Source organism: Lynx canadensis, chromosome E1 (assembly GCF_007474595.2).
Source record: "Lynx canadensis isolate LIC74 chromosome E1, mLynCan4.pri.v2, whole genome shotgun sequence".
NCBI classification, from domain to species: Eukaryota; Metazoa; Chordata; class Mammalia; order Carnivora; family Felidae; genus Lynx; species Lynx canadensis.
Genome location: NC_044316.2, coordinates 54,980,227 through 55,002,410, shown reverse-complemented (window position 1 = coordinate 55,002,410; position 22,184 = coordinate 54,980,227). Strand labels below are relative to the sequence as shown.

The 22,184-nt window shown below is 52.8% G+C and overlaps 1 protein-coding gene across 3 annotated transcripts in view; it reads right to left on the bottom strand.

Moving 5' to 3' along the window:
• Positions 1-5,204: 5,204 nt before the first annotated feature.
• LOC115501834 (SAP30 binding protein) overlaps positions 5,205-22,184 on the bottom strand; it is a 36,595-nt gene continuing 19,615 nt past the window's right edge. For 2 of the 3 annotated variants that reach the window (XM_030297040.1, XM_030297041.1), the window contains 8 exons: positions 18,985-19,027; positions 12,834-12,922; positions 10,500-10,591; positions 9,646-9,706; positions 9,120-9,171; positions 8,197-8,255; positions 7,119-7,203; positions 5,205-6,867 (listed from right to left, as the gene is read on the bottom strand). In XM_030297040.1, the coding sequence (XP_030152900.1) occupies positions 6,686-6,867; positions 7,119-7,203; positions 8,197-8,255; positions 9,120-9,171; positions 9,646-9,706; positions 10,500-10,591; positions 12,834-12,922; positions 18,985-19,027 (663 nt within the window). In that variant the 3' untranslated portion in view covers positions 5,205-6,685. Of the gene's footprint in view, positions 6,868-7,118; positions 7,204-8,196; positions 8,256-9,119; positions 9,172-9,645; positions 9,707-10,499; positions 10,592-12,833; positions 12,923-18,984; positions 19,028-19,633; positions 19,757-22,184 lie in introns of all 3 variants that reach the window. The other variant, XM_030297039.1, reaches the window with a different exon arrangement.

Sequence of the window (22,184 nt, the reverse complement as noted above, 5' to 3'; positions counted from 1 at the left end):
GGCTCAGTCGGTTGAGCGTCCGGCTTCAGCTCAGGTCATGATCTCACGGTTTGTGAGTTCGAGCCCCGCGTCGGGCTCTGTGCTGACAGCTGAGAGCCTGGAGCCTGCTTCGGGTTCCGTGTCTCCCTCTCTCTCTGCCCCTACCCAGCTTGTGCTCTGTCTCTTTCTCTCTCTCAAAAATAAACAAACATTAAAAAAACAAAATCTTTAAAAACATAAATAAGACCTTAGGGGCGTCTGGGTGGCTCAGCCGGTTAAACGTCTTCAACCCAGGTCACGATCTCACTCATAGTGTGTGAGTTAGTGTCCTACATCGGCCTCTCTGCTTTCAGCAAGGAGCTCGCTTCAGATCCTCTGTCCCCCTCCTGCCCCCCTTTGCCCCTCCCCTGCTTCCTCCTCATTCTCTCTCTGTCTTTCAAAATAAATAAATAAGCTTAAAAGAAAATAAGACTTCAAGAATTTCGCATAGTAAAAGGGGATAAAGTCCTATTCACCCATGTAGTGAGTAGTAAACTAGGAAAATTCGTAAAACTTTGGGAATTAGGAGTAAAAACCTGTTCAGGACTTAAGGGAGGTCCTTGGTTTCTTATTACAAAAATCTGTTGACTAAAGTCTATCCGAGTAAGACTGTCAGTTTATGAAAAACTCCAAATTGCACAAAACCCCACTGGGCAGGAGAAACAGCCAGGATAGAAGGACGTGGGGAAAGCCAGTCTGCGGCAGCGCTGGAGGGTGGGAACCCTGTGGGAGGCTGCAGCTCACGTCCACAACCAGTGGGTAAGAGTAGGCTAAGAAGTCTAGAGGCAGAGGTTAGTGCATTCACCAAAAGCTTTTGCTTTCCAGCCAAAGTTTCTAGGATGCTGATGTTTTTCCTCAAACAAGTCAGAATTGGGGCAACTGGGTGGCTCAGTCGGTTAAGCGTCTGACTTCAGCTCAGGTCATGATCTCACGGTTTGTGAGTTCAAGCCCTGCATTGGGCTCTGTGCTGACAGCTTGGAGCCTGGAGCCTGCTTCAGATTCTGTCCCTGTTTCTTTGCCTCTCTCCTACTCGCTCTCTCTCTAATATTAAAAAAAAAAAAAATCAAACAAGACAGAGCCTTTTAAATATCCCTATATATATATCCTTATGTGTATATATATATATATATATATCCCTCTCTCTATATATATCCCTATATGTATATCCCTATATATATATATATCCATATATAGCATATATTTAATTTTTAGCATTTATTTATTTTTGAGAGACAGGGAGAGAGCATGAGCAGGGGAAAAGCAAAGAGAGAGGGAGACATAGAATCCCACAGAGCCCGACGCAGGGCTTGAACCCACGCACTGTGAGATCATGACCTGAGCCGAAGTGGGATGCTTAAGCGACTGAGCCACCCAGGCGCCCCCAAATCACTATTAAGATTACCAAACAACCCAACAGAATTCACTTGGGGTAAAAACATGGCATAAAAATAGTGTCAAGTATATTCACACTGTTGGGCAAGAGGTCTCCAGAACTTTTCATGTTGCCAATTGAAACTCTGTACCCCTTAAACAGCTCCCCATTTCCTCCTCCTCTAGTCCCTGGTTAACTACCATTCTATTTTTGTCTCAATGAATCTGACTAGTTTAGATACCTTATATAAGTGGAATCATACAGCATTTATCTTTTGTGGTTGACTTATTTCACTTGTCATCATATCCATCTATGTTGCATGAGGCAAGGTTTTCTGCCTTTTTAAGATTGAATAATACTCCTTAGTATCTAAATACCACATTTTGTTTATCCATTCCTCTGTCAATGGGCATTGGGTTGTTTCCACTTCTTGGTATGAACAGGGGTGTGCAAATAAATCTTCTCCACCCTATTTTCAATTCTTTTGGATATATCCCCAAAAGTGGGATTGATGGATCATGTGGTAATCAATCCCATGTTTACTTTTTTGAGGACCGCCATACTATTTTCCAGAATGATTGTGCCATTTTAGAATTCCATCAGGAATGCCCAAAGGGTGAATTCTTTTAACTATCAATTTCAGAGTAAAGAGTTAAGGTATTCAATTCCAGTGGTCCACGACTACATTTTTTTTTCAAATACTATGCATGAATAATTTTTTGCATGAATAATTTTGTATTTACTCAATAGTGTACAATGGTGATGTTGTGATATAGTAAGACATCTATAAATGGTCATTGTCCATGGTTCCCAGAGCAGCTCGGGAGCCATAGAGGTGAAAGGAGTGTCTTTTGTTATTCATAACAAGTCCCTTTCAATCACACCAGTTTATGTTAATGAGGTGACTTTTGGAAAGCCACTAAGGATGGGGGTGCTGGTTGTCAGGGGAACCAACCGCATGATTAGAGTTGGAACTTTCAGCCTCAACCCTTCCCCACCCGCACCCCACCCCCACCGACCTCTGGGGAGTGGGGCGAATGGACTGAAGATTGAGTTCCATCCCCAATGGCCAGTGATTTAATCCACCATGCCTCGTACTGAAGCCGCCATCAAAATCCTAACCAAACGGGGTTCAGAGAGTTTCCAGCTTGTTGAACACCTGGTGTGCTGGGAGGGTGGTGTGCCCAAAGAAGGCGTGGGAGCTCCATACTCCTTAATCCCTACTGAGCCCCCTATGTATCTCTTTTATCTGGCTGTTTCTGAGTTGTATCCCTTTTATAAGCTAGTCTAATAAGTTGACTGTTATTCCTGAGTTCTGTGAGCCATTCTAGCCAATTATTGAGTCTGAAGAGGGGGTCATGGGAACTTCCAATTTATAACCAGTTGGTCAGAAGTGCCAGGGGCCTGGCCCTACAATCAGCATTTGAGCAGGGGGCAGTCTTGTGGTACTAAGCTCTTAACCTGGGGTCTGCGCAAACTACAAGCAGTTGGTGTCAGACTTACACGATGTGGGGGCTGCGTGGATGGCTCAATCAGTTAAGTGTCCGACTCTTGATTTCAGCTGAGGTCATGGTCTCACCCACCATTCATGAGTTGAAGCCCCACATCGGACTCTGTGCTGACAACCCAGAGCCTGCTTGGGATTCTCTCTCCCTTCTCTCTCTGCCTCTACCCTGCTCACGTGCTCGCTCTCTCCACTAAATAAATAAACTTAAGAAATTACAGGATGTGAAAAGCCTACACATTGGGTGTCAGAAGTGTTCTGGGGGTGTTGTGAGTGGTAGTGTACAGGGAACAAGAGAGTTTTTCCTTTTTCAACGTTTTATTTATTTTTGGGACAGAGAGAGACAGAGCATGAACGGGGGAGGGGCAGAGAGCGAGGGAGACACAGAATCTGAAACAGGCTCCAGGCTCTGGGCTCGAACCCACAGACCGCGAGATCATGACCTGAGCCAAAGTCGGACGCTTAACCGACTGAGCCACCCAGGCGCCCCAATAATTGCATTCTTTCTGAAGGTTCAAATTTAATCCCATTTGGCCAGGGGGAGATCCCTTCAAAACCGGTTCAATTGACCTTTGGAACACTCCTGTCAGGCTTCCTGGCTTTCTGTAATAAACTGCCCCAGTCCCACTTAGATTTCAGGATCAGCCCTTTCTCTAAGGAGCCCTGTTCCTTTTTGTGGGGAGTCGCATTATGAGGTCGAGATCTGGGTGCTGCTTGTACTGACTGCTCCTATGGGCCACTGCTTCCGGGTCCTTCCAGTGGACATAGCTGGGAAATTTTTTTTTTTTGGAATCATGAATTCATATTGATGTTTCCCAAACATTAGAGAACTTTCTTAATTTCTTGGGAGTTTATTCTTTTATCTCTTTGCTCTCATTTTTGTTTTGTATTTCCTCTTTTCTTCACAACAGGCAGTGTATGACACGCGGTGTTCTACACCCTGCCCCTGTCATTTTCTCCTTCCTTGAGATCACTCCAGATCTGTCCATGGAGATCTTCCTCATTCTTCTTTTCTGGCTCAACGGCCCTTTCATTTTTTTTTTCCTTTAACAGATTTTAAACATACACAGAATTTGGAGGGGATAGTGAATGAACCTTTCTGTGCCTATCACTGGGCCTCAACAATTGCCAATGTGCCGGTAATCCAGAACAGAAGGCCGTGCGGGTGGGATGAGGGTTGGGAGCTTTCAGACCAGTGACCGAGCGGGCAGGAACCACCTCTCCTTCCATCCCTGTCCCTCCAGTCACCTGGGCACTTGGGGCACAAGGTGGCTGACCACTCTGTCTCCACTCACAAGGAGAACAGGGAGAGACGAGTGGTCTTGGCCCCCAACGTGTGCTCAGCCGTTACAAGGCACGGAGAAAGGAGCGATGAACGCCCAGGGGAGACCGGGAAGGAAGGCCTGAGCTGCATCTGTTAGTGCCTCATGTGCAGAGGTGGGGATGGTCAAAGGGCAGTGGAGAAAAGGAGCTGGAGGCCTCGGGAGGCTGGGAGTGGTGACGAGGCCACTGGTGTCTTTCCCTTGCCACACTGAAGGGGGACTCTCAGGGGGAAAGCAGGGGCCACGCGACCTGGCGAGAGTCCTGTGATGAGGGGGTGTAGGAGGAGGTGGCCAGATGGAACCTGGATGGGAGCGGGAGAGACCGAGAAAACATACAGACGAGGTCAGAGCAATCTGCCACAAGAGGGACGAGGGCCGGAACTAAGCAGGGGTGATGGCGACAGAAAAGGGGTTTCCGAAGTGGCCCACCACATGTGGGGACAGCACAGGATCTCAGGTGTGGAGCTCTTGGCCCAGGACAGATCATAAGGTCGTGCTCCTAGAAGCACAGGAAGAAGGCAGGGATGCCTGGGTGGGTGGGAGAGCTCGGCTGACCAGGCTGAGTTCTCTGCGAGCAAACCAGGCAGAAACGACTTGGTGCCTAGTGCCTGTGACACCGTTTCCACAGAAAGAAACTGGTCATTTGACCCCGTGCCACCTTCAGTGGGACTAAGGTGGGCAGGCACTGATCTTGTTTTACAAAAAGAGTAAAGTTCAGAGGGATTAGAGACCTTGACCCAACTCACAAGGCTTCCGGGGGGCTACCCTCGGGCTGCCCAACTCATTGGGTGAGTGGTCATTACTGCTCAATGGGAGGGCAGTGGGTGCCCAGAGGACAGCAAAGGGCCATGACCTTGGAGTTTTTTTTTTATCAGCTGTGGAGTTTCTGTCCTTGGTCTAAAGCAAGAAGGCGCCGGATAGGCCAGCAACACGCACTTGCAGGGTCCCTTACAGTTTATAAAGCTCTTGCGCGCATCAGCTCACGGACTCCTCACAACCACCTTACAAAGCTTTATTACGGTGATTTGACAGAGGGGACTCACAGAGACAATGGCCCAAGACACACCAACCAACACACAACTTCAAGTTTAACCCAGGATCCAGGGCAGAGGGGCCGAGTCTGCGTCCAGTGCCACTCCCATTGTGCCACACAGCCTCCCGCGCGAGCCCCAGAGCCCCCACACTACGGAGGTGCCCCTGCTGGAGGCTGCAGGGCAGCCAGCCTTCAGAGACCCTCTTGGGACTCAGGGCACAGCAGCTCCTCTCCGGGGCCCGCGAAGTCCCAGCAAAGGAGGGGAGGGGGACAACGGACCTCCCTTGGTGCCCAAGTGTGTGTGGCTGGGGGGACGGGGGAAGGGACCAATGTGAGTCCACTTTTCTTTCGGGGACGGCAGGGCAGGATCACCACACTCCTTTGGTCATGCAACAGTTACCAGGTGCACTTTGAGGACCATCGTTCTAAAGCTCTGCCCGTGCCACAGAAGCAACCCGGCTCTTCACGGCCCGGCTTCCCTCTCTGACACGTAGCCCTTCCGCTGGACCGGAGAGCTGCCAAACAGCAAGGAAGGCAAGCGAATTTCCTCCCGGCTTTCGGGCCGACGGCGGCTGGGAAATCTGTTTTGGCCCCAAGAGGAGCCCGGCGGCCGCTGGCGCTGCCCAGATACTGCTGTGGGGCAGAGATAACAGGCACAGGAAAGGTGGGGTGGCAGGGTCCTCCCAGGAGCCTGGCTCGCACGTAAACAATGAGCTGCCGCCGGCCAGCGCAGGAGGTGAGTCATGTCCCGCGCCGCGAGGAGCCTGCTGGCCGCGCTCGGCGGGCACTGAAGGACCGGGGCAACCTTGGCCAGGCGCTGAGGCCCCTCTGGCTGTGTGGGTTGGGGATCAAACCCAGGCCTTCTGGTAACCGGCTGACTTCAAAAGCCTGGGTGTGTCCAAAAAGTGGTCCGAGAGGGCTCAGTGGCCCCCAAGGGAGCAGAGGCTCTCGTCTGATAACCAGCCGGGTTTCAGGATCAGGGCAGCAGACAGCCGGGACACGGGGCCTCCCCTAGCACCACAGGCTTCGGCCATTCCGTTACCTACCCTGAGGTAATAACCCCAACAGGGAAGAGGAGAGGACACTTGGAACTTCCACATGTGCCTGAAAACGGACCACAGGCAGAGGCCACTGCATCCAAGATGCTGAGATGTAAGAACACAGCACTTTTAACAGGGCACCAGACCCCAAGCGGTGTGTGGACGCTCTCTGGAGCACCCGACTCCTCTGCGGCAATGTCCTTTTCCTGGCCGGGATGACACACGGAGGCTCCTCTTGGGGTGGCGTCGCGGGAGCAGATCCCAGTCCTGAAACACACAAAGCGGCACCTCTGTGCCGTGTCGGTCCCCGGGTTGCGCACTCTCATCAAGTCCTGGAGCGGCCCCTCCCCTCGATGGAAGGGAGAGTGTCCGAGCCACCCGGGCTGCTCCCTCGGGTCACTGCTTGGCCTTTTTCACGATGGTGCCCACGGCAGAGATCACCGTGGTCTTGGAGCCGCTGGCACTGGTGGTCACCGTGACGACAGCTGGCAGGGTGGCCGTGGTGGTGAGGATGGTTGGCTGGGCTATCGTTGTCACCGGAATGGCCGAATCCCACTTGCTCTTTCTCTTCTGGGCATCTGGAGGAAGGCAAGGGATGAGTCAGGATCAAGACAGACCAAAGAGCGACGCTGCCTTTTCTAGCAGGCAGCGGTCAGAGCTTCGGGGCCGCCTGCCACGGAAGTGCGAGGGGCAGCCGGTGAACCGGGGACCCCACCCCAGGCTCCCAAGATGCCTCACAAACTCTGGGGTCAGGAAAGAAGCACAGCAAGGTGGAACCTGGGCCCAGGTCCCCATGGCCTCTGCTCCCCCAAACGAGGCAGCCTGCTACCTGCAACCGCTGTGCTGGCCGTGGTGGTGGTGGTGGCCGTGGCGTTGGTCGTGGTACCTTTCTTGGTGCCTGTCACAAACTCGATCTGGAGGGGGAAGAGGAAAGAGAGAAAACCTGTGCCAAGCTGTTTATCCGCATCCTCTGCCAGCGTCTGCTCCCGGGCGGCAGAGTCTGGCACCATACACAGGAGGCACTGGGAGGCAGCCCTGTCGTGCTGTCTGAGGGAGGGAGAGGCGTTGGAGGGACTTCTACCATTTTGAGGAGAGCCCTCCAAACTGACACGGAATGCTCCCGGTGTCTCCAAGTTTCTGCACGTGCAGGGCACCCCGGCCCGCCACTGCGCCCGGCACCCGGGATGGAGGCGCACCCACCCGCACGGGAGAAGCGCAGCTTTGGTCCCCAGGCGCCGAGGACACGTCCCACACTAAGCCTGGGGTTTGGAATGGGGAGGGAAAGAGAGAGAGGGGCAGTTCACCAAGCGCTAAGAACGACAAGACCCGATCGCCCCTGCACCGGCTCCCAGAGGGCTGGCAGCCTTTCTGCTCAGGGGTCAGGGGCACATCCTGGAGGCCACAGCTGCTGCAGGAGGTCAGACCAAACCAAGGGTGGGCAGAGCTGGTGCCCCGAGGCCCAGTGTTCTGTCTCGGAGACTGCTCACAAAGGGCACAAGTCTCATTTAGTCTCAGAGCCAAATTTCCGTTCCCCAAAGGATCTAGAACATGCTGCTTGGGAAGAAGTGGTGCTCAGAGCCCTAAAACGAGGGGTCACCCGGACACCAGACATGGGACCTACAAGGAAGCACTGAGGCAGACTGTGCAGATCAGATCTGGGGGCCAAGTAAGTACTCTCGGAAGGAATACACCTCTCAGGGAGGACACTGGTGACACTAAAGAGAAAGCCACCGGGGCTCTGCAGCTGGAAGGGGGAGGCCAAGGAGGACATCGCGCAGCAAACCACAAGACCCCAAGAAACCAAACGGAAGTAACCGAGAGGCACCTTCAAGCTGAAGGTGGGGGGTGGTGGGAAACGACACCCTAGACACCTGCCTTTTCCTTCAGGACCCTTGTCCACCACTTACTTTGGTTCGCTCCTTTTTGGCCTTTTCCAGTTTGTCCATCTCGATCTTCTGGGCTTTAGCTACAGAGACCAGAGAAGTTGTAACAAAAGCAGCCCTGGGACAGCTCCCACGTGAAGAGACACTCTAGGCGGAGGGACCCCACAACAGCACTTGTCACGCCCCCACCCCCGCGCGCAGGTGGCCTCGAGGCCGCACAGTCTCACCGTCCTTTTGTGACCAGCAAAGGGAAGTGGCCTTAGATCTACAGAGCAGAGGCCTCAGATGTAAAGGACCTCGTCTGGAGGGGTGAGCTGCCCCTGAGCCCTAGCTGACTGTCACTGTGCGGGGACGGGGACGCAGGGCCAGGGTGGAATACCTTCCCACTGACCAAGAGCAGCTGCGTTACGGATTTTAGGTAAAACGTTGGCAACTGATTCAAGTTAAAACAAGATAAGACGTGTGGGCCAAACACAACACATTTTCAGGCCAGACCTGGCCCATGGGCTGCCGATTCAGGTCTGCCATCTGAGGGCCTGGACTCTGTAATTCCTCCCAGTTCTCCCTACTGGGACCCTTGAGAAAATGCTTTCTCGCCGGCCTCAGAACACTCCGTCCCCCTGCCTGGGACACTGTCTGCATCTGCCAGACTGGCCTCTGTACGTCTTCAAACCTCGTCTTGAACACGGCCCCCACAGCAAGGCCGTCCCACCCCTTCGGCTGGCTAGATGGCCCTGCCTGGGCGCTGTCCCCCAACACTGCTCACTGCTAGGACCGCTCTGCCTTCCGTGCTGCATCATAAGCCTCCTGAGTCAGAGCGGGTCTGTCTTGTTCAACACTGTGTACCTACCTCCTCCGACACGGCCTGACACAGTGGGGACCCTGAAATACATGTTGGCTGACTGACTGGATGAACAGACAGGATAGACGGATGGACGGCCACCTACCTAATGCCTCGTAGTAGGAGTCCTCGGACCAGCCATGGGGGTCAAACATATCCTGAAAAAGAAGGAGTTAATGCTGCAGCCAGCAAGGGTCACTGGATGACCGATGGTTTAGAAACCCAAGTCCCCTCTCCCCGAATCTTTCCATGGATCTTCCTGGCCTGGACTCCCCCTGCTCTAAGGGCATAGGGACTCAGATGTTATCCTGGGTTTCTAGCCAAAGGGGTGGCCGATTTGCTCTTGGGAATATGAAGCAGGGACAAGCCTGTTGACGGGCTGTGCCATCAGAGCACAGCCAAGTCCACCCTCACTGACCGGTTGGGGCTTGGGGCCAGGTCTGTCACCGCAATCTCTCCCCGGACTATTCCAGAGCAGCGGGGACTCCTGACAAGGGAGCAGGGAACTGTGCTCTCCAGCCAGCACTGCCGCTACACGGGCCTTTCAGCAGCTCCAGGCTGAATCCAGCGAGGTGAGCGCAGGGCCCTGGGTACCCTCCCCTCAACCCCCAGCCTCTGCACACGGGACGTACCTTTGGGTAGTTGGTGCCGAGCTCGTCAATTGCACAGAACTGGATCAGCTTCTCGTAGATGCTGAAAGAAAAATGCCAGAAGGCACTGAGCAGGCCCTAGTCCCGTGGCCTGTGTGGCACCTGATTTGAGAGGCCAGAACGGTCTAGTTCCTGGGCTCAGACGAACCCTTTAAACCCAGCTGAATTGTTGTAAACAGGATTCCCGACAGAACGGGAAACGTCCACTGGCCTGACACGAAGTCACTCGTCGTCCTCCCCACTCCCAGAGAGATGGACCGTTAGCCAGGACGGGTATGGTGTCCAGGCAAGGGCCGTGGGCTTTTTTTTGTTTTTGTTTTCGGTCTTATCTAGACATCTGACCCTCAGTTTGTGTGGCCGGGTTGGGCCCACATAAGGGCCGGGGCACGTCCTTGAGGTCACCACCATACCAGACTTTCCCAGGTGCGCCACCTGCTCAGACCCTGGAGAGAGTAAGACCCAGACACAGCTCTGTTCGCAAAACCTGTCACCTGTACGCAGAATCAGTGACATTCTGGAAGTGAAAGAGGAGCCCACGGGAATGGCCTAGTCCAATTCCCTCATTATAGAGATGAGGAAACTGAGACGTTGTGAGGCTGTGTGCCTTAGGAGTAGGGCGAGCAAGAGAACCCGGCCAGGCCTCCTCCAGCCCAGCTCAGGTCTCTCAGCATCCACTCCACACCCTGGCTTCGGTGTTACTGCAGTCTGGGTGATGGCCCCTTTGGACAGAGGGGGGATCTTAGCCGAGCCTCACCCTGCCACCTCCATGGGGGCATCCCAGTCCCCAGTCCAACATCAGCGACTCAACTGACCCTGCAGGCCCACGGGAAACTCACCTGGGGTTCCGAAATTCTTTCTTCCTTTGGATAATGTAATTCATATCCATTCCCTCCTTTATCTTCCGCTCATAAAGCTTCTGGATCTTGTCCTAGGCGGAGAAACAGAAGGGCACTTATGACGCCACCCCACCACCGACAATCCCAGTCTGTGGTCACACGTGCTGTGTGGGGACACTTGGTCACAGGAGACCCACAGAGCCATGCGCAGCCCTACTCCAGCCACACTGTCTTTCTCCACCCAGCCTGTGACCGGCGCGGAGCGCAAATAAGACAGACTGAGATCAGTCTGTTTTCGTTTTGCTTCCTCCCTCTGGATGGCTGGCAGAGGGGGTGGTAAAAGGTCGAGGAAGAGAAACCGCGGACAAGACAACGAACGTATCCCCACCTGTGAATCAGCTCCTGAATCATCCAAAGAGGATTCAGGCAAAGAGTGGATGGGCAGGGGCTCCATGCTGGTTTTGAATTTAAACACCGGGTCAAGTCCTCAGTGGGAGACCTGGGAAGGCTAAGTTCTTGCGGAGGAAGGCAGGAGTAGAGTTTTTTGGATTTGGTCTCATAAGCTTCCTACGGTGTCCCTTGTAGGGAGGCTCACAGATGGCCAGTCCCCACCACTTTATGCAGAGGCACTGTCAGGGGTCAAGAGCTCATCTCATTAGAACTCCCCCGCCCCCAAAACCCCTGCTCTCTGGCTTTCAACCGGCAATAGGAGGGTCATCTGGCAGGAATGCAGACCAGTCCCACAGGTTATCTCAAGACCCACAGGTGATCCCTGCAGCAGATGGCCTCCACACTTTCCAGCGCGTGAAGAGGCCCCAGACACCCGAGTCTCAGGACAGAGCCACCTGTGAGGTGGACCAGTGTTACCCAGCAAGGCTGGTGCTGGCCCAGGGCAAGGTCTCTCTGCAGCCTCCCCCACTAGTGGCGGCTAAAGGCACAGACTCTCCAGAAGGAAAACATTTGGGGCACTCTTCACCTGCGACAGGAGGTGGGCAGGGCCGGAGGTCCTGTGTGACGCCCTTTGGGAACATCAGGAGAGGTGATCCACTCCCTTTGTCAGGAGGCTGAATCTTTCTGCCGAGACTGGCCAGAGGAAGCACTGAAGTGCAGAGAGAGGTTTGTAATACATTTACCACGGAAGAGACAACCAAGAGCCACAAACTTCAACGTTATCTCTTCGAGGGCAAAGGGAGGCTTTCCACAGAAGACCTGGCAAATGGAGGGTGACCTGTATCTTACAGATTACTTTTCTGGGCCATCAGATGGGTTCTCCCATTTCAAGTCAACTAAAGCGTTCACTTGATGTCGTGGTTTCCACGATTAGGAGAATCTAAAAATGAGAAATACACTGAACTTGAAGGCTGAGCCAGCCGGTTGTCTCTGTCTGGCAGATCGCCAGACTGTCCTTCCAGGCTGCGGCTTGTTGCCTGGCAGGGAGGGGAGATGCTATCCTGGGGGGGGGGGGGTGGTGGACAACTCAGCAAAGGGAGGAGACTTCTGGGAAAGGAAGAGAATCTGTACTGTGCCCCCAACCCCGACTCTGGCCCTGCCCAGCCAGCTGCATTCCAGAGCCCCGGGTCCCCTTAGTCATCTATCCGTCAGGATGGTGCCATGGGCCTGTGGTGTGGCCAGAGGCACCAGCAGAATCTGTGGGATGAGAGGTAGAGCAGGGGGACCTGATGCCACTAGTGGGCAGCCCTGGGTGTCCGCCCCATGGTCTGTCGCAAGGTTCCACACACAGGGGAACCCCCAGAGGACAAGGGGAAACAATCACAGGGGCTGAAAAGGAGGTGCAAATCCCAGGGCCCGTCCCCCCACCCCGAGGTCCTGCTCTCAACGGAGTAACTGCACGAAATAGTCTACCTCCTTGGGATTTCAGAACTTCAGGCCACGTCTGTCTGCGATTCTGTCAGACGAGCTAGTGAACTGCCACGTCAGGAATAGGAGCACAGGAATCTCAGGCACAGAAATGCTTGTGTTTTGGTGTTTCTACATTGTTTATTTTACATTTTAATGGTCCCTCAGTTTCTTGGCAAAGGTCCCCACTGGCTCAGCTGGGTTGCATGGAAGGTACCTTATTTTCTCTGCCTCGGCTTCAGACCTGAGGGCGAGCTAGGGGGTCCCAGCTAGAACAGCATCAGGTGATGAGGCAGAGGGTGGCGGTGGGGACAGAGCAAACTCCTGATGGCAGGCTAAGAGAGGTAACCAGGACTGCACGCTCCTGCCCACCTGGCTGTTTCTTTTACGGAAGGGCTCTTAAAGTCGGACCAAACGAGACACTTGACCCAGGCTTTCTCATCTACACAGGCCTCGTCAGCCGAGCTCTGTACTTACTTGTAAGTGATTTGAACATCTGCCAGGGGGTTCAGGTGGGATCTTGATTTCATCAGGCGACATGTTCCGGACTCTTTCAGAAAAGGAGGCTGTGGGAGGACAGAGAGAGAAAAATTCTGTGAGTGTGGATGTCAGGGGATGGCTGCGGACGGGGGAAGGATCAGGGCCAGACATGAAGTTTAAAAAGGAAAAAAAAAAAAAAAAAAAAAAAAAAGGCACATACGTTTTCCAGGAGAGATAAAGGCTATGAAACGGTACAATGGGTTCCCAGTGGCTTCTCCGCGGGTGTCATCTGAATTGAGATCAAATGACCAGAAGGAACCAGCATGTGCCAACCCGGGGGAAGAGGGGACAAGTGTCAAGAATGCATGCTACTACGTCCAGCAGTTAACTTTGAAGGAAAGGGTACGTGCAGGGTGTGCTGGTAAATGTTTAACAGCCAGCTGGGGGGTGGGAGGTGAGCAGGGGAAGAGCTGTGATCTACAGCGTCTGCCAGATTCCGGGGTATTCGTTCTCTCGTCGCTGGACCGAGGCCCAGGTGGGGGGCGCATCACTGGCTCACGGAGTGAGCCAGCTCCAGCCCGCCCGGTTGTGTTCCTACAACACCATCCCAGGATCCTGGAAACTCGCAGAGTTGCTTGGTATGTCATCCTTCTCACCTTAGGCCATCCGACCCAAGATACAGGAGAAGCAGCGTTCGGGGTTCCCTAGGCTGTGGGATTCAAAGCATTCAAAACTGCCCTGTGCATAAATATTTCAAACATTACCTGCTGCTTATTAGCTTAGTCTTTTAAAAACAAACCAATCAACTCTCTTTTGGTCTGCCTAGTTCTTGGGAACAAAGGGCCTGATTCTGATGTGAAGAACCACAACTCCCGAGGGCTAGTTCCCTCAGCAATCGGCCACTGCCCACCCAAGTTTCCCACTCTCCGCTCCCTTCCCTGTAGCCTCTGGCCACCCTGGGCCCGCAGAGTGTGCTCTGGGTCACTCAGACAATGCACTGTTTGTTGTAAGATTCTGTCTGTGCTCTTGAAAACATTCTCTCATGAAAAGGAGCATACAATGAGAGAACAGCAGGCGGAGTGGGGTGGGGCAGGATGAAGGGAAAGAATGAACAAACCAGCACCAAGAACACCCAGCAAGTACTTACTGGGTACCCACTGTGTGCCAGGCCCGGGGCCATACTATCTCTTAGCCCTGAGTGGCTGCCGGGACGGCGTGATGAGAGCCTAGCACAGCCTTCGCCTTCTTTTCTACCGGGGCTGGGTTAATGTTTTCTTAGCAGATAAGGCGCTCTGATCTCCACTGAGTTGTGCTGTTACTACGAAGAACTCAGTGCCGAGAAGGGCTGAGGGTATGGCTCCACGGGCTTTGCCAGTCTCAACTGCTACGAAACACCCTGCACTGAGGCTGGGGCGGAGTCTCATAACGCGCTACGCGTGCAGACTCCCACGGCCGGCAGTGGGTTCTCACTGGATGTGCCCTGAGAACAGAGCGCTAGGCGTGCCATTTTGGGTGAAGGCCCGAGGACCAACACGGGGTGACACGTCCTGCTGTGGACCCGGGACACCAGTGCGGCCTAGGAGCGGTTTCCGCCAGGGGACTACATGCTCCTCTTTGTCCAGCACCTTCTGTCTCCTGACGCCTGCAGCGATGGTGGCACCCATTATCTGGCTAGAGTTCAAGTCTCGTCCTGGCTTCTCCCTCCATCTCAGCCTGAGGCTCATGCAGGCTGCAGAGGCCAGCTGAGAGTGGAATGAGCTGGGGTGAGCTGGCCCTCGTTATTTCCGGACGGCAAAAGCAAGGAGGGCCTGGGCAGGCTTTGGGCACAAGAAGGGGTGGAGAATGTATGTGTGCATGTGATGGAGAGACAAAGAATGCCCTTTGGCATTTGCCAGGAAAGCCTTTTGGAAAAACAGGGTGTGACACTGTTGCCACAGCAACCCAACCACACTAGGACTCAAACAGTATATAGTGTGACAGGGCCCCTCCTGAGCTCCCCGGTTAGGAACAAAAGAACTCCTCCGCAGTAACTGGCAAGTGAAGGGATATAGTCAGAAAATTAGATAAAAGTTTTCCCACAGCTTCCTTCAGTGATTTCAGAAGCCATCCTTCGGCGATTCTTTCCTAAGGCCCAGGATGATCTAAAGTAGACGACATCAACCCCACATACATATGGTGATGTGGGCGGCCACAAGGCCTCAAACCATCCTCCCAGGAAATCCATGGAGAAAGGTGCCGAGGCCCTTGGGGGCAGCTCCCAGTACTGTGGCTGCCCTTGGGGTCTACTGGGGGCATTCTAGAAGGGCAGCCGTACTCAGGATCTGAGAAGTCTACCTCGGTGACTCACCCCGTGCACATCCAAGCCAAAAACGGTCATGGTATGCGTGACGGCCAGGTACGAATCTGAGCAGGACCAGCTAGTCGGCTGGGCTTACGTAACGGTGGGGAGAGAAGAAGTGCCTGGGGGGTACGGTGGGGAGGGGAGGAGGCAGTGGAGTGCGCTCTAGTTCACCAGAGACACGGAGAAGCCGACTGGATTACCGCCTCAGGCCACAGTTCCAGGCATGACGAGGGGGCATCCGTCGGCTGCCTGGAGGGGACAGACTGGCCACGCGTGCTCAGTGCTGTCAAGCGGCCACAGTGTCGGAGGAACCCGAGTCAGCTGCTCTGCTTTCATTTGCTCCATTAAACGGGGGCCACCTAGGGGCCCCTTGGTGGTTCAGTCAGTTAAGTGTCCGACTCTTGGTTTCGGCTCAGGTCATGATCTCACGGTTCGTGAGTTTGAGCCCTGCATCGGGCTCTGGGCTGATGGCACACAGCTTGCTTGGGATTCTCTCTCCCTCTCTCTCTCAAAATAGATAAATACACTTAAAAAAATAATAATAATAAAAAAAATAAAGGGGTGCCTGGGTGCCTCAGTCAGTTAAGCGTCTGACTTCGGCTCAGGTCATGATCTCACTGCTCTTCAGTTCGAGCCCTGCATCGAACTCTGTGCTCACCAGCTCGGAGCCTGGAGCCTGCTTCGGATTCTGTCTCTGTCTCTCTGCCCCTTCCCTGCTCGTGCTCTGTCTCTCTCAAATAGAAAATAAAACACATAAAAATTTGTTTTTAATTGCAAAAAAGAAAACAAAACCTGGAGCCACCTACATATAGGAAAATGCTTCCCATACCAGGGGAGCAACCCGAGAGGCCTATCTCCAGAGGTATTTTATTAACAAAAGGAGCTGAGTTCAGGCAGACCTCAAGTACCACCTCCTGAGTGAGAAACAGTAGGAGCAAACAAGACTACGAGGCTCCAATACCTACTGTGGTGCACAGATTAAATTGTGGCGGTAATCCTACAATAAAATAACGTATTTAGCAATAAAACGAAATTACGGATACGCTCAATCACACAGAAGGATCTCAAAACCATATGGGAAGCGAAGGAAGCCAGACAAAAAATAAGATGGCACTTTCATTTCTGTCAGTGGTTCTCAACTGGGGGCAATTACGTTCCCCCCAATCCCCAAGGGGACATTAGGCAATGTCTAGAAACGTTTTTCCTTGGCACATGTGGCAGAGGGAGGGGAGTGCCACTGGCATCCAGAAGGCCGAGGATGCTAAAACACCGTGTAAAACACAGGCCAGGCCCCCACAACAAGGAATTATCCGGTCCAAAAGGTCAATAGTGCTAAGGCTGAGAAATCCTGATCTTTATGAAATTTCTAAAAAAGGCAAAACTGTAGTGAAGAAGGTACAACACTGCTTGCCAGAGGCCCGGGGAGGAAATCGTCTGTGAGGAGAGGTATAAGGAACATTTTGGAGCGAAGGAAATTAATTGTTTTAAACAGTAATTAATCAATGAATTTTTAAGTAAGCTCTAGGCCCAGAGTGGGACTTGAAGTCATGACTCGGAGATCAAGGGTCATATGCTCCACTGACCAATCCAGTCAGGCATCCCTGGAGCGACAGAAGTGTTTCATGGGGATTCTGGGTGGCTCAGTTGGTTAAGAGTCCGACTTCAGTTTAGGTCATGATCTTATAGTTCATGGGTTCGAGCCCCACATTGGGCTCTCTGCTGTCAGTGCAGAGCTGCTTCAGATCCTCTGTCCTTCTCTCTCTCTCTGCCCCTCCCTTGCTCTCATGCACTCTTCTCTCTCAAAAACAAATATTAAAAAAAAAAAAAACTTTACAAAGAGGTGGATCTTAAAAAATTCTTTTAATGTTTATTTATTTTTTTAATTTTTTTTTTAATGTTTATTTATTTTTGAGACAGAGAGAGACAGAGCATGAGCAGGGGAGGGGCAGAGAGAGAGGGAGGCACAGAAGCTGAAGGAAGCTCCAGGCTCTGAGCTGTCAGCACAGAGCCCGACACGGGGCTCGAACTCACGAACTGTGAGATCATGACCTGAGCCGAAGTCGGACGCTTAACCGACTGAGCCACCCAGGCGCCCCTTAATGTTTATTTTTGAGAGAGAGAGAGAGAGAGAGAGCGCGTGAGCGAGCACGCACACGGGGGAGGGGCAGAGAAGAGAGGGAGACACAGAATCTGAAGCAGGCTCCAGGCTTTGAGCTGTCAGCACAGAGCCCAATGTGGGGCTTGAACTCAAACAGCAAGATCATGGCCTGAGTCAAAGTTGGATGCTCAACAGACTGAGCTGCCCAGGCACCCCTGTACAGAAGTGTTTTACAGTTTATAGGTGTTAGAGTTGAGAGTTTATAGGTGACTACACGCATCTGTCAAAGTTGATCAAATGGCACCCTAAAAATTGGCAAACCTCACCCTATGTAAGCTACACCTCAACAAAACTATTTTCACAAAACGGCAAGGAGAGAAAAGGTGGAAGTTGGGGCGGAGGTGCTGATGTGCCCCCCAGTTCCACTGACTGCCGAGCACTGTGGGCAGAGCTCACTGCTGCATCGGGCTCCCGGCTGCTCTGACCCCACAGACCCCTAGCCCCCATTTCTTGGTAGTTTACAGCAGGGACTGGTAAGGCCAGGAAGGAACAGGAGACTGAGGCTCCGATCCATACATGCCCCTGTGCATTACCCACGGGGAGGACACTGTGCTCTGCTTCCCCTGTTTGCAAAGCCAGCTGGCACGTCCCCTACACGGCCATTTTCTAAGCAGTGAACTCTGAGGTCTAGGAAAATTCTGGGTTTTATAGGATTTGAAAGACTCCTACTGTGTTCATCACACACAACACTCAGCGCTAAAGGCAGAATCCTGCTGAGGGTTGAGGCTGCTTATTGAGGGTTCCTTCCTACCCAATCCTTGCTCAGAGAACAAATGTAATGGGGTAATTTTCATCCTTTTAGTTAGGAACACAGGACAGGTTTCCACCTCCCATATCCCGTGAGAGGATCCTGTCCAAAAAAAGGATGGGCTCGAGGGCCTGCAGGCCACAAAGCCTCCATCTGGAAGCACAGGGGAAGGTTCCGTAGGCTGCCTTTGAAGCAGAACCCCTGCTTTGTGAAGATTAACAGAGCAGGCAGGGAGAGATGGTCACAGTTAACCACACGGAGGGAGGGTCGCCCTCTCCATGACGTTTGCACAGGCTTTGGCAGAGCTGTTACAAAGTCCGTGACCAAACTGACAGAGTCGAGGTACTTTCTAAAAAAGGATTAAGAGACCAGAGTTAGCATAGGGACTGGGATGCCACTTTTCGGAAACAGAACTGCCCTGCCCCACAAGCCAAAAGGGTCTTGGACTCTGGGGCTACGAGGCATGTTCCCTCCTGGGGACAGAGCAAAGTGCCAGCAGAGGCCACATATTTGCTTCTTGAGTACACGAATATGCCAGCAAAGCGGGGAGGGGGCGTACAAGGACAGAGGACAAGCCTAGGGCACAACTGGAACGAGCTCCCAGCTGAAAGGGGCCCTAAATCCATCTTGAAAACATTGGCAACTGACCACAGCCCAGTGAAATGCACCATGAATATGCTTTTCAAAGAAGAATTGTTCCCTGGGCGTCTTACTCAGACATCTTAGGAAATGTCAAAGGCCCTGAGAGAGCACATGAAGGGACCAGGCTCTCAGCAGAACGGCTGCCTTGGCTGAAGCAGAGAGAAGCCCCATGCAGGGGTAGGCCCTGCATGGCTGGAAGCCAGTTTGCTCCGGGCAAGACTCAGGAATCCGCCTCCGAGGCTCCCCCTGGGGTACTCACCAACTAATTCCTGAGGATCTCGCTTTTCTACTTCTGGGTTATCCTGCAGAAGAGAAATAAATACAAGGAGGTAAGCCCGGGGCTCCTGACCCACACAGTTACTTTCTTCACTGAAACCACTCAGGATTTTAAGGGAGGAGAAAAGGTAAAAGCAACACAAAGAACCTAAGAGTGAGCCGATGCTTTGGCGGCCTTCTGGGACCCCTGAACCTCCTAATCCCCCTTTATCAGAGCAGCCAAGATGCTCTGGATGCCTGCTTCAGGCTCTCCTCCGCGGCCCCCAGTGGGGACCAATATCCCTCAATGCCAAGCAGAGCCAATGCCAGCCTTCGTCACCTGTACACCTGGACCCTGCCCGCTGTCTCCCCTGGGGCCTGGTCAGCCATCCCAGAACACTGCCACCCCTACCCAGTACTGAGGAAGCAAGAGGTGGCAACTCTGTAACATGAGAATCCCAAGACTAAAGCACAAAAGACTATCTGCTCCCAAGAGATTTTTCTTACTTTCAGTCTAAGGAAAAAAGAGAGACTTTATCATAACGGGCTAGCTCGTGGAACCCTGGAGCAGGCATGTACTGTGCCTTTAACAAGCGACTGAACCAGGCCCCCAGAAAGGCCCTAGCACGGAGGCAGCTTCTCTCTTGGCTCACCTCTTGGCTCTTTACAATGGCTTTGTATCTCTCCAAAGAAAAGCATTCTCTGATCCTTAGTGCAAACTTCCGCCCTGCAACGCCCACTTCTACAGGTCCTTCAGTGCTGGCCGAGTGCAGAAACTTAAGAGCAAAGGTTTCTTATCAGACGTTTTGCTGGACTTGCTCTGTATTTCACTGCTCAGAGTAAGTGCTTCATTTAAACCTGATCAACCTGGAGAAGGCGAAGGTCCCAGCCTCTGAAACAAGCCTGGGCAGGGTGGGGAGGAAGGCCGACCCTTGATTCCACTGCCCCAAATGTCCAATGGCAACAACATACCTGTCTTCCCCGTCTCTGGGGAAACCTGGCCCCTCACACACGCTCGGATCAGGGGCCTCAAGTGCACGATATGCTAACGATCACAGTGGCAGAAACTGCGCTCGGGGGAAGCTACTGGACCTCATTTCTTTTCTCTTTGGTTGGTGGGGGAGGAGGTGTCTAAGACAGTAACGACTCTGGAACAAAATGGGCACATGGAGTCAGCAGCAGGGCTCTGGGTACTTCACTTCCGGGAAGAAATGTTACAGCAAGTTAACATTTCAGAAAGGAAGATGCCAGAAGCCCTCCCATGCAATGGCTCTGTGCTAAGAATGGTAGTTCTTAGCCCCCTTCCCCAAAAAGTCTCTCCTGATTCTGGGAAAGGCCCAAACCCCCTCGTTCTTCTGAACACTGCAGCTATTCATTCGACCGAAACAGGCATAGCGTCCAGGCCAGGCTGCTTAGCAACCTGTCTCCTCCAGCTACTCGCCCCCTGCCAGTCAGGTGGGCAAAGAGGAGGCAGGCCTGAGCTAGGGAACAGAAGGGTTGGGAGGCCGCCTGGAAGACTGCCATGCCGAATTCAGGTTGGTCATCAATCAGCTGCTCTACAGAGAGCGCCCGTCTCCAGGGGCCCCACAACAATCCCTTTGTAGCAGTGACTCCGGAGGAACCAATGTTAAAAGAGTGTGGCAGCAACAAAACGTGGGGCTGTAAAAGGTCCTTAAATTTTCCCTCTAGGGGACAGCTTTCTGGGTACTAATTGTGGGAAAACATCAATTGGGTACATCCTACCTCCCCTCCGTGGCCAGTTGGCTGGTCATCCAAGGACTGACTGTTAACTATTCAAAGGCTCCCTGGGGGCTCCTTCCCAAAGCACCGCAGGGCGCCAGCCCCTCAGCCAGCCCGGCCCGAGGAAGGAGGCACGATATCCACGATATCCACGTGGGAATGCTACCGGGGCCACTCCAGAGGCACAGGAAGTTAGTCACCAAACATGAAGTGTCTCTTGTAAGAGGAAAATACTTGTTTACCCGAAGGCTCCTTGGGCAGGGTGAAAGGCTGTCAGCCACTGCGCCTCCTAAAGCTTGTGCCCCCAGCAATGGGAGGGACGGGGATTCCCACGTTTCACAAGGTTCTTGCCTGGCTGAGCTGAGGCTGCTGAGTCAGGTCTCAGGGAGAAAACCAAAGATGGAGCAAAGTCACCAGCGGGGAGGCATCCCTTCATCTCTCAGACTTTCCTTTTCTGGCTTAGTTCCTCATTCCTCAAATCGATCATTTTACACAAATACAAGAAGGAATAAAGTTGATAGTGGGTTTCCACTTGCTAACTAGTCTAGTCTTTTGTTTTAATGTTACAACACGCATGTGCGCATGCACACACATACACGGATGGGGTGTGTCCAGAGTGTACCTGGAGCCCCATGGAGCTATGGGCTCTTACTCAATCCCAAACTCAACATCCCCAGGGACAACCCCCTCCCCGCAGTGGAATTCAGCCCCATGATCCCTCCAAACAAAGTGCCAACCTATGAACCATCGATCTAACTCAAGTGCAAGATTCTCTGGCCTTAAGAGAATCAAGTTTATAAAGTGACAACATAAATGAGCCACCATAGACTGGAAGCCATGTAGTTCTGCACAAAGTTCTCTTGGAAAGACTTTGGAAACTGGTTGTTCAGATCCCTCCTCCATGTCACAGACACTGGTGGGACTCCTAAGGCCCCGGACGATGAGACCACGGGAATCTGTGCCTCCTGGTGGCCACATCTTGTTAGGCTTTAGAATATAATTCTTCTTTCCTCAGACACAAATAAGCTGGGTTGTGAGCCTGCTGAGCTCCCGGACATGTGTCACTGTGCAAAGGTGCCCCCAAAGAAGAAAGCCAACAAGCCAGGTTCTTCTGGATCCTAAAGCAGTTTAGCCCCACATCCTGCCCTGAGCATGAGAAGGAGGCTTGATTAAGTTCCACAATAAAGGGCCTGGAGCCACAGTCTCACGGGTTCTTCAAAGGGGGATGATTCCAGGACTTCAAACAATGCTGAAGGAAGGTCAGCAAGGAAGGAGAGTTGGGGTGTCTGGTGAGACCACGGAGGATGGCTGTCAAATACCCCAAAGACGCATAAATTTCAGGACCATTTACGCTCAACTGTGCATTGAAGCAAGTTTCATCCAATCAAAGCAGCCTCGGGGGAAGACAGGACTGAGGGCAGAGGGTGGTCCACACTTGAGATGAAGACCCAGAGAGGCACGCTC